General features: G+C 32.9%; 1 protein-coding gene across 1 annotated transcript; it reads right to left on the bottom strand.

The window, feature by feature from the left end:
• Positions 1 to 9,000: 9,000 nt before the first annotated feature.
• Positions 9,001 to 10,496, bottom strand: LOC149250964 (early nodulin-93-like). The gene is made up of 4 exons (XM_089456502.1): positions 10,271 to 10,496; positions 10,020 to 10,081; positions 9,823 to 9,898; positions 9,001 to 9,441 (listed from the first exon to the last, which is right to left on the bottom strand). The coding sequence occupies exons 1-4, from the start codon at positions 10,332 to 10,334 to the stop codon at positions 9,329 to 9,331; spliced, it is 315 nt and encodes a 104-aa protein (XP_089312628.1). The 5' UTR covers positions 10,335 to 10,496; the 3' UTR covers positions 9,001 to 9,328.
• Between the last annotated feature and the right edge of the window lie 2,277 nt (positions 10,497 to 12,773).

Raw genomic sequence — 12,773 nt, 5'->3', positions numbered from 1 at the left:
CAATATAGGGATATGCAATTGTGGTAAGATAAGATAACTTGGCACATGACATAGGGATAGAAATATGAACCTGGACTAAGATATATAACTGGCTATATGAAATAGGATAGTGATATGCCACTCTAAGATAGATAGATGGATATATATGAAATAGGACAATGATTCCCTGCATAATTACATTGAAGGTGTTCCTCTGTTGGCTTTGGCTGGGCAGATCTAGACAATAAGATTGTTTTGTTTTCGTCCTCCTTCATCGAATCTCCTTTTACCACATAGCTCTGATGGCATGGCTCGGTTTGTACGTTGCAAGAAACCTCTTCAAAAAGGCAGAGCAATATCTATGATTTTCTAGATTGATAGATCACAATGGCGACGAGATCTTCTTGTGACACAACGTTGAGCACATTCTCCATAGATACCATGGTAGAAAGGGTGCTCCTATAAACAACTGCAACAATTGCTTCACGAACAAAATCTCCCCGGTCCTTATTTTGGTTCTCTCCTTGCAAAGATATATTTATCTCATTGAGTCGATAATGAAATAATATTTATATAGATCAAGTTTTGATCGAAGTACCATACATATTTGTGTAAAAAATAGTGTACGCAGTAATGATTTATGCGTTGATCAACTTCCTGCAAACATCGACCAAACAGTATTGGTATGTTGATAATAGATCTTACTCCTAGTGCAAGCACAACTTCACTTCTCTCCATAGGTTTCATTGCAATTGAGATAGTTTTCTGCGGCTTCATAATTCCACATCTGATGAGATTTAGTGTCTACTTATATTTGATGAAGGTCCTTAATAAATTCAATCTCTCATGTTTATTTTTTTTGGAGTGTGCAAGTAGATTTGTATGTGGTGGAGATGGTATTATTTGGATTCCCATTTTGCATGGACTCTGTATGGAGTGGTAGCATTCATTACAATGTCATTCCCAGTTTTATTTGCACTAATTTTTACCATCAGCATCAGAACTCTCAATTTCCAAATGAGATAGTGAAACATTACATTTTGTTTGCTTGCACTGTTTTCTCTCCCTTGGGGTCAAAGATTTCAATTTAGATACAAGATAGAAAAACATTTTGTTATGTTTTGTGATACAACCAAATTCAACATTGTATGATGCATATCAAAGGGCTTAAATTCCTTGACTGATAAGTTCATTGGCATTTGGCAAGTTGAAAGTTTAATTTTTTTCCCCTTTTTTATCTTTTGGGGTGTTATAGTTAATGCTATATTGATCAAATGCACTGTGAACCTATAAGTTGAGCATACTTTAGATGCTACACTAAATATATGGAAACACATTAGTTTTTTCCATAAAGAATGATATGGATGATATATTCATTGGAGACATTATATCTTTCAATTTATAAAGAGTTTAGTAGTTTTTGTTTTTGTATTAATTAAACCTCTATTCCTTGTGAATGAAAAAAATCAATTCCAAGTTCCTTTTTAACCTAAACATCGCATTCTTCCATCCTACGTTAAAAAAAAAGTTGATTCCCTTTAATTTCACAATGAAAAATCCCATTGCTATGTGACGTTGCTATGATGAAATTGATTGTCATGTTAATGGCAGATAGTGAAAGTAATTTCTATAGGTTTTCTAAATTCTTATAATCTAATGTTTCATAAATTGTATTATACTTGCACTTTACAAAATAATATAATTTGTTAATTATTTCTCATTACATGAATAAATAAACAATGAAAAGATTCCTTGGAAAAATAACTTCAAAGAAGATTTATGCAAATTTCACATTTGCCTCTATAAAACTAAAGAATGCAACAAATGAGTGACATTGATCAAAATAAACCACACCAGCTTACTTTTAAATGCAACAAAAGGTATTTTTTGAAAATATGGATGGAGCTCAACCTTGATTTTTATATAATATTGATTTTTTTTAATATTGATGGAGTTTTTATATTCAATGATTTAATTTTTCAAGGGTGATCTTCCAAATCTTCTATTCCTTCGGTGTATATTTACACCTTTAGGGAAACTGTCAACATTGATAGTAATAAGAGTGAAGGATGATCCTATGGCATGCACTCCATATATCTATGTGTGTGTGTGTATGTGGTGGATACATAATATTTTTTTTGTAGTACATGCATACATAACATGTATTTGCATTAGAGAATAGAGGAAGCCGAATGCATACCTAAAATATTTGGTTGGCTTCCACCACCTCGAGGAATTTGATGGCAGTAGTAATGTCCCAGAGGCATATTCGGGCATCACCTGAAGCACTCAATAGATGGCCTTCCTTGATAGCGATCCAAGAGAATCCATAGCCTTCAGCCTCGTGCCATTGAAGCCACAATTTTGGGTTAAAATACCCCTTCTTGGGGAGGCTTGGATGAGTGTTTACTATAATTGAAGACATAAACATCTACATTCATAGTCTTTGTTGCAATTATTGTGGGTTTTTGAGGCATGTATCTCACCCAATTCACCTCTTCTGATGGCTTATCTGATGAAGTATTCGAACATATATCAAGAAATTAATTGCAAATCAGAATTGACCAAATTACTACAATTTCATAGAAATGGAGTTAAAATGTTGGAAAAGCTTTAGACCTTTCCCATTGCACCTCCAGAGAATTTGGGTTTCATTTTATACTAGAGTTGCTTGACATCGCCATTGCTATCTTCATCCTCAGTACCATCATGGAGCTAGAAATCATCTAGAATTAAATAGTTGGGTTCAATATATGAAGTATGGGTACCAAGAATAGCCATTTGGGTGGTTGGATAATCAATGCCATCATTATTGATAATGTCTTGTTGACGCTTGCAGGTGGGAGGCAGCCATTGAACAGTTAAAGAAGGCCCATCCAAACTCCAGAGCATGTGTGATGACCTAATCATTTGGGAATGAGGTGTTCTTTTCCATATTTTGTATTCCTCATTTACCATTATTTCCCCATCTCGTCCCTCGACTCCCCATGATCTTCTTTCGTCATAGATATTCATACAAAGCCAGACAGGTAGACTATCAACCAACGAAATCAATCGCCCTCAGATTATGTGGTATACAAATAAAAATATCAAGGCCAGACTGCCATCTATGTTCATGCATACTACACATATACCTATAGTCGTTTCAACATCTCCACTCAGATTTACCATTTATACAATACAAAATAATTCTGGCAAAGATTTTAATGAGGCTAGATTAATATTGAATGAGCCCTGTAACCTCATCCTCATGCCCTACATCAACTAGTTGGGAAAACAAATATTTAAATAAGAAAATGTATTCACTCATTATACTACCTTCCATGTATTTCACTGTTCCAAAGGGTAATGGAGATGTATAACTTTATAATTACTCATTTTGGAGATATATGACTTTAGAATTAATATTTTTCTCATATGAAGTATCAATTATTATCCAATTTGAAAGTGCAAGTCCAATGATAAACATCTCCATGGTATCAACTTTTGAGACCATATTGACGAATCAGAATGTAGAAAAGAAAACAAAAGAAAAATGTAATGAATAAAATATATAAATAATATAAATATAATGTAAAAGATAATAATCATAAATAATAGTTAGGTTAAGCTAATAATTAGGTTGAAGAGGCATGTCTAATAGGACATGACTCTTCATGAAGAGACGCTTGCGTGATATATAAGCAAGCCTCTTCTTCTCATTGTAAATCATTATCATTCTTATTCATATTTAATATAATATTTATGTCCTTAGTGGATATCTTGATATTCCAAGTCTTTTGGAGTAATTAATTTAGAGAAGGAACTTTGTTCGCTTCATGTGGTTTTTATGTTGAAAAAAAATAAAAAAAATATTGTTATATAAAATTTTATTGATAGAGTGAACAAAAAAAGAAGAAGAAGAAGAAATTATATAAAAAGAGAGGGAAAAAAATAGGAGAGAGAATATATCATAATAATAAAAATAATAGAAAAAAATAAATAAATAAATTCTTGAAAAAAAATTATTAAAAAAAAAAGTAATTTAAAAAAAATATTTAATATTCAAGAAGCAAAAATAGAGTCTAATACAAAAATGAAGGCCATAAGATTCCCAGAAACCGCACCGAGAGATGGTAAAGCGTTATTTAACATTAAAGGAACTCTCGCAGGAAAATATGTTATTATTTCTATTTCTCGGGCAGAAGATGCAAATTATATAACACCTAAAATCGCAAACCAACTAGTTATTCCAGAGTCAAATATAACTGAAAAATTAGAATTAGACCTTTTTCGCAATAAAATATATGACATAGCCAATTTACCATTAAACATTGAAGATTATACATCTGTATCACAATTCTCAGTTCAGACCCTATGGAACAATCAAGGGGACATTATTTTGGGTTTACCTTGGATGGAAACTTTAGGTTCCTTTATTCTAAATAGTAAGAAAAAGTTTTTAACATTTTCTTACAAGAAGAAGAAAATAACCCTCCAAGATTTTACACTAAAACCAAATTCAGTAACACCATAAGATATCTTGGGTATTTCAAAAGTAATGTCTCAAGAAGGTAAAAAGGTATCACAAAATATGCAAAAAGAAATTGACAAAATCAATGTTGACAAAAATGAAGAAGTTTCTCGATTTAAAAACCATAGCGAAAAATTGTTGACACAAATTAAGAAACTTAAGAAGGATAAGAAGTCATTAGAAAGCCAGGTCCAACAACTTATCAAGAAGGAAGCATCAAATGTAGGAATTCAAGTACATGACAAAACAACAAATATCGATTCAGTGAATGTCACAACTCAGGAAGAAGATGAGCAAGTTGAAGAAAACACGCGCTTGGATGTTGCAGTGTAAACAATGAACATCCACAGTGAACTTTTCATAACCAACTCAACAACATCTTCGCGAGAAGAAAATATAAAAATTGGCACATGCCCAGTAAGGAAAAATCAAACAAAAAAAGGTTCCATATAGGCATCCAAATCATGAGAACAGACAAATCAAATATGCTACATATTTGAACCAATCAGAAACGAAACAACAAACTAATGTTCCAAAAAAGAGTAATGTAACCTCAACCCAGTGCTACGAGGACAAGTCATTACAAAGTTTTAGTGATCAGAATGCTATACAGAAGATTAATCTAGGATGGTCTGATCCCTTCTCGGTGCGACAATTTTGTTTGTCACTAAGAAGATCATATCAACTTGTATCGACGATGATGACTATTCCAAAACAAAAAGACTTTCAAAGCTGAAAAAGAGATCAAGCTTTTTTCATCGACAAGCTTTGAGAACAAAGCTTTTTGAGGAAGGAGGCAATGTAACGAATAAAATATATAAATAATATAAATATAATGTAAAAGATAATAATCATAAATAATAGTTAAGTTAAGCTAATAATTAGGTTGAAGAGGCATGTCTAATAGGACATGACTCTTCATGAAGAGACGCTTGGGTGATATATAAGCAAGCCTCTTGTTCTCATTGTAAATCATTATCATTCTTATTCATATTTAATATAATATTTATGTCCTTAATGGATATATTGATATTCCAAGTCTTTTGGAGTAATTAATTTACAGAAGGAACTTTGTTCACTTCAAAAAAACTATAGAACAAAGTTTAGAAAAAAACAGAGACAACCACCTTTTTTTTTTTACTGTAAATAAACTATAGAATCAAAGTTTTTTATTAGCAAGTATGTATATTATTTACATCTTGAATTATGGGATAGCTTCCTTTTTGCATAGAGTTAGTAGGAACATGGGAATGGCATGTTGATGCCATGATTGGCACATGCACAAAGTCTCAGTTCATAATAGGTTGTACGATCTTCTGCAACATAGTTGATGTTAGTCCTCACCCCAGCAATAGCTTGTGATCCCACCTGCTCCAAGCCAATAAATTTACAGTGATAATTAGAAAATTAAGTTTTGAGTTTGATTATATGGGTGCACATTAATAATCTATTCCCAATCAAATTTGACATTTCAATGCACTGAACATTGGTGAAATATTGGGCACATATGGCAAAGAAAAGCTATGGCCTCTCATTTTCAATAAGAAACATAATATTTTTTGAAAATTTGAAATTGAAACTTAACGTTATGAATTAATGCTGATTACCTTCTGTAATATTTGACTCTTTCCTTTTGAAATATTTGAATACTCTTTCCTTTTTGAAATATCTCTACTTAAATAATTTTTATAGATATTTTATTTCTTTTCTGTTAATCTTCAATTACTAATGATACATAGTGTTGTATTTTTGTTTTTGTTGCTGTTAATTAAAATAATCCGAACAAGATCGACACCTGAGAGGCTATGATACCATGAAAAAATAAATACATAGGATATATGCCTAAAACCATATGTTTGATCTTATCAAGAATATTCATTCATTTTCGAGACTTAAATGTCAAGTTGAAAGAGGCTATAAAGAATCTAGGAAACAAATCCCTCAGTCTAGACCATCACTTCCTAAAAATTAGCTTCTTGTTTTCTCTACATGTTTGAAACCAAGAAACCAAGAGGAATATACAAAAATTTTGAAATATGAAACCAAGAGGAATATACAAAAATTTTGAAATATCAGCATTGACCTTTTATGCTCACGTTGAAGGAGCACTGAAGGCAGGAATTAATGAGAAACTGTGTAATAGAAAAGGAAGTCTCTTCTATACAATGTAAAGTAGGTGCGTAAAAGCTGCTTAATGAAAATATATTTGTTTGGACCTATCAACCTGAATTTAGAGTCTTAGTTTCCACAGCCGACTACAGTTGGATGAAAGTCGCTAAATCTCAACCGATTTGCTTGGTCTACAACATTCACACAAATAAGTTGTAAGTGTACGTCTGTTTTAACATATATATATAGTTCGTGGTTAAATGAACTTTATTACTATAATAATGCTCTGATGTTTAGGAGCGTCCCAACAATGTAGAATGGTCAATCATCTTATTTTTGGGCTTTTACCAGGTAGGTTCAATGATACATGGCTCATTTATGGAACAGAATGATTTAATGTTTTACTGTTCAATTCTCCTTATCCATCTCTCAATTAGCATCGATTCTCCTCCAAAAGCGTAATTATTTTTCAGTGTTAAATTTCTATTTGGAAAATGGAAGTTTCCTCTAGGCCATTGTCCCTGTCCCAGTATGTCCCTGCTGAGATTTGCACTCTTGTATTCAAACCCAAAACAATGAATATGACAATTTTCTATCTAGGACTAACACCTCAATGTTAAATTAGAGCATGCGAATGTCTTCTTTTTTTTAACTGTTATTGAAATCATTACAGCAGGTTTGGCTAACCCTGACAGTGGTATAGATTCAAAGTTTAGGCTATTTTATTGCTTCAAGATCAGGATTACTCAAAGTTTCAATAAAGAACAAAATTAATTGAGTTCCTACCCAATGCTCTATTCAACCGCTCCAGCCTTGCTTGGGAGGAGAACGTGAGTCATATATGCCTAGATTATGGCTTAGGACTTATGAATGAAACTTTGTGCCAAATTCCATGTACTTGATTTTCATTATAGAAAGATAAATGTGTGCTTATCTCAGATTACTTTACATTGTATATTATTTATCTTCTATTTAAATAAACTCGTGTCAAATTTCCTATGTGTTTGATTCAGAAGGGCCCATCCCCGCAGTATGGGGCTTCCCAGTTTGTTGACTATGCTGAATTACACCAACGAAGAATAGTATGATATTTGAAGAACTTGTAGGATCCGAGTTCAAATGCGAATATCTCTTTTAGGTATAAAGAAATGTAAATATCTTAATTATATATTTTTTATTATATTAGGTGATCATAGTAAATGATTTCATTATTTATTTGGAAACATGGTTAGTGTATAAACAAAAGTATGAGTATTTATGAACCAGAAACGTTTGTCAAAAGGATTGTATAGATGCTGTTAACAGTAAACTCAAGATTTATGGTGATTCAAGAAACGCTTGTACTCTATGACTTATAAACTCTAGTCTGCCACTGGTAATAAATTCTAGTTTTCCGTCAACCAAAAAGACTGCGTATACTATGGTAGAAAGAACTGATTTTTCTGTGACAGAATAGACACTGTTTCCTGGATATTGGAACATGTAAGATGGTTTATGTTAGGTTTCTCCCCATTATTAAGTGGGGTAATCTTTCGAGAAGTTACGATTCTTCGCTGGTTGATTCCCAATTATGAAACAAACTGTCCTTTCGTGGTGATAAAACGGTTGTGCAGTGCACTGTATATCTAATGTAAAGATTATGTATAAATGTATTTGTTATTAGCTATTCTTATTCTCTCACTGTGATAATATAAAATTGTGGAACTATAAACATGTTGTACACTATTATCTTTCTATAATTATAATGTGACACAAAATCCAAATATATTATAATAATGTGACACAGAGTCCAAATATAATATGTGCTTTCTGTAAGGATTTTTGCCAGTGGAATTGTTGCAGTTTAACATCGAATTGAAATATTCAACATTATTATTATTATTATTATTTTTCATTTTCTTTGGATTTAACTATTGGGCACACATGTCACCTTCATTCCCAGGCTACTATGTATAACAATGTGATGAATTGGATGATATATGTTTGGAAAAACGGTGTATTTAGCTATATAGATGTTATATAAAGTTCGGAACATAGAATTTTTAGATTATGTTTCTTCATTATATAACACATGAACATAGGGTTTTTGGATCATATTTTTGTACATTAAACAACAACACAAGCCACAAGCATGATGGACATTAAAATAATAATAATAATAATCGTCCGTGAAAGACACTGACATGGCCATATTCTAAAATTTGAACTAAAACCAAATAGAGGAAGGACATCCTTCTGTAGTGGAGTATTGTTAGAGAGTTTTGTACATTATATGTTTACACGAGAACTATTTTATTTGTTTGTCCATTTTTCATTTTATGGCCCACATGCAATGCAATGCAAATGAAATTGAAATTGAAACACAAAACTTCAGACTAGCAACCACATCTTAGTCGAGATGATGAGCAACTCTTGTGTATTAATATTGCATGCAGTCAGTTGCATTTTCAGAGAGGCATAGGAAAGGAAAATGTGAGCATCCTACCATTCTAATCTATTCAGAGCCCGACAGAAATACCAAGTAAGATTTACCTATATTTACATCTTGTGATAAGAGCAGAGCAAAGAAAAAGACAGACTTGGTTGGAGCTTGGACTCTATTCCATCATCTATCCATGTCCATGGAGGTTTGCCTAATTATTAACAGGCTGACCGAGTGCATGAGATCTGAAAGACACAGATTTATTGTCTCTGCTCTCTTCTTGCTATATAACTCTTTTCTTTCTTTCAGAAAGGCCAGTACTCGGCGGCTTGATTTTCCATTTGTTCATGGAAGGAGTTTCTCCGTGCAGACCTGAGAATGGTCTTATCCGCTACAATGAAATAAGCCGAACCACTGACTGCCAATCAAAGTACATACAACAGGATATCAGCATGTAGTTCATGACGTAATCATCATAATGAGAGAGGTCAGCCCAATTAACCAGATGAATCAGAGTGATAATGAGAATGGAAAAAGATGTATCACTGCGCTTCAAAGCAAAATACTGTCAGCAAACAATTTACTAACTAAGAATTATTGATCAAAGCATGGATGAATGCATTACAATGTAAGCATTTTAGCAAGGCTATTTAATAATAGTAATTAATGCAGTCTTGCAAATTTGTCATGTCAAAAATTGATGGAAACTGAGGAGAATTGGGCAACTGTAATGTAACATTTGGAATGACATGGAGGAATATCTAATTTAATTTCTTTAATTAATTAATTATTGACTTACTGGTAGAGATGATGAGCGCCTGTGCAGTATGGTTGAGATTAGCTCTTGCCCAGGGAATCGCCCTTGCTCCCAACAACTGTAAATTATTAACATTAATCCAACCCAGCAGTTAATAAATAGGCCCAATTATATGAATATGAATAAATTTAGCCAAGTCACTGACTTGATTGATTGCTTCACTAACAAAATTCACTCACTGTGGGAATGGCGGAAGCTACGCATGCAATTGCAGCTGCTTTGGCCCCTGTTTTCACAGCTTCTGTATGCATAGATATACATCCATGAGTTTTATCATGTCCACAAATTATTAATTACCCCAATATATCTCTTATCTAGGAATTCCGTGAGTGAGACCATTGAAATTAGATGATATGGATTTAACCACATGATCCATAGCCAGTGCAAAAAAGAATAAAAAATAAATGCAAATGAATGAATGATTGCTTACCTTTGGAGCACTGCTTTGCTCTCAGAATTTTCATTTCAGCTTGTCGTTGATCTGTACTAGTCATTTCCTCGTTCGTTATGCTAATAAATAATCCTCTCGACTCAGTGTGCTTGAGCTGAGATACAGTTTATAAAAAAATGAGAAAGAAAAAGAAGAATGCTGAGACAAGAATCTCAAATACGCTGCCAGTATATATAGGAAGTAAGCAAGCAAACGTAGGTGCATCAATCATGGGCTGATTCATGTTATAAAGTGGGCTCTGGTGAAACAGAGTGAATGAGAATACCATGGTTTTGTAGATGACGAATTTGTGGTTTTCCGATAAAACCATGTGTCCCGCCCCCAGGGATTGAGATCTCGTGATCATCTACAGGAAATTGCGCCCAAGGATTTAGATTTGGGTTGGCAGGTACAGTACACCGGCTACACGTCTTTTCTGTGTGCTCGTGAGTACGTGGGGTCGAAAGAAACTAACATGGCGAACTGCCTAGTTGTTTGTGCATTAGAATATTGGTTTATTTAATTAAATTATTTTTCTTTAAAATGACGAAGGGAGAGGTGTTTACTAAATAGTTGTTTTTTGTGTGATTTTTTTGGTAATTTTGATTTGTGTTATTTAAATTTGTTTTTTATCATATATATAGATTTAGCACCATGAAAAATTCTTATTGCTTTTGATTGTGTAGAGATTAGTTTACTAAAGCATTTTTGAAAGCATTTTTTAAGAGAGCGATATGGCTTTCAATTCATCACTTGCACATTAATAGAGTTTGTCCACTTACACATTAATTTCTCTATGCGTCAGGGTCCTCTAATTATAGGAAATCTGATGATTCAGATATTATTTGTTGCTCTCATGATGAAGCCTTTGGCTTGCTAACTTGCCCAGCTTCCTCTCCATTTTGCATCATCCTTTACTCAGATTCCTGCTTTATCACCCACCTTCCTTGTTAATTCATCTGAATATTACCCCAGCATAAGCCAAATACTTGCTTTCAAATCATTAAGAATAGGTTTGTGTGACAAAAAGGTTATATATTGCAGAGCTTCTTGTTTTAAAGCCTTGGATTTTAAGTTGTTTTTAGTATGATTATTTTTGTAATCTTGATTTGTGTTAATTAAATTTGTTTTTGATTGTATATATAGATTTAGCATTGTGGAAAAATTTTAAAGCATTTTTTAAGAGAGCAGTATGGCCCACGTGTTTTTTTAAGAAACAGTTCTCTAAGGTTTTGTCATCTGTTTATAGCTATTGGCTTGTTGAAATGGTTCTCTAAGGTTTTGTCATCTGTTTATAGCTATTGGCTTGATGACTCATCCGGCTTCCTGTCCATTTTGCATTCTCTAAGGTTTTGTCATGGGTTTTTTAAGAAACGGTTCTCTAAGGTTTTGTCATCTATTTATAGCTATTGGCTTGCTGAATTGCCTCGCTTCCTCTCCATTTTGCGTTCTCTAAGGTTTTGTCATATGTTTTTTAAGAAACGGTTCTCTAAGGTTTTGTCATCTGTTTATAGCTATTGGCTTGTTGATTCGCCCCACTTTCTCTCCATTTTGTATCATCCTTTACTCAGCTTCCTGCTTTATCACCCACCTTCCTTGTTTATCACCCACCTTCCTTGTTAATTCATCTGAATATATTGAAATTTGCATAAAACTCTCACTCTATCTCAATTCTCCATTCACAATATATAAGCAAAAGTGGGTAGCCTTGGGCTTATTTTGTCGAAACAAAATGTAACTATGGGTTTATAGAAACCATCATGAAGAATGTTCCTTTGTGAAAGTGGGATAAATCCCATAAAGTATATATATATATAGATAATCCCTCTGTTTACCTCTTATTTAACAAAACCCTATTAATATGAAGAATGTTCCTTTGTGAAAGTGGGATAAATCCCATAAAGTGTATATATATATATATATATATATATATATATATATATATATATATATATATATATATATATAATCCCTCTGTTTACCTCTTATTTAACAAAACCCTATTAATATAAAGTTTTGGCCTTTGCCTTTATATTAATTTCTCCCAGCAAGTCTATACTACCTCTTCTCTCTACAAAGTCAACCAATGGCCACCCCGCACTAAGAGTTAAAGCTCCTTCATTTTTATTTGCCTTGAGATTCTTAGAAATAAATGAACGGTTAAAATTTCATATCGCACTTCAGGTCATCCAACACTTAACACTCAAAAAGTATGCCCCACGTTATATCGCGTCCTCCAAAATAATACTACCCTACCACTTTAAAACGGTGGGATAAACCATTAGCTGTTTTGGTTTTGAATCTTATAAATGTTACGTGAATATAGGGTGGATTAATTTCAAGTGAAATACAAAGATACGAGAATGCAGTAATATTTCAAAGCTACGAGTGAAACCATACTTGAGGTTAAATTATATAGCTATAGACAATATGAGACTAAGGTTATGGAATGAGATTCAAGGGTAAAATGGTTTTACAACGACACATGAAGTAAAATTCATGG

The sequence above is a fragment of the Pinus tabuliformis genome, chromosome 7, assembly GCF_031772625.1.
Source record: "Pinus tabuliformis cultivar Carrire ecotype Pingquan chromosome 7, CPIR1, whole genome shotgun sequence".
NCBI classification, from domain to species: Eukaryota; Viridiplantae; Streptophyta; class Pinopsida; order Pinales; family Pinaceae; genus Pinus; species Pinus tabuliformis.
Note: the sequence above shows the minus strand (reverse complement) of the source record. Positions and strands in the feature narration are given on the sequence as shown.

What these genes read in the sequence shown, in the direction of transcription:
- LOC149250964 (XM_089456502.1), bottom strand. Translation starts at nt 10,334, where the DNA reads ATGACTAGTACAGATCAACGACAAGCTGAAATGAAAATTCTGAGAGCA. An exon ending in AGCAAAGCAGTGCTCCAAAG is followed by an intron (nt 10,082 to 10,270) that starts GTAAGCAATCAT and finishes CTATGCATACAG; the next exon opens with AAGCTGTGAAAACAGGGGCC. An exon ending in TAGCTTCCGCCATTCCCACA is followed by an intron (nt 9,899 to 10,019) that starts GTGAGTGAATTT and finishes AATAATTTACAG; the next exon opens with TTGTTGGGAGCAAGGGCGAT.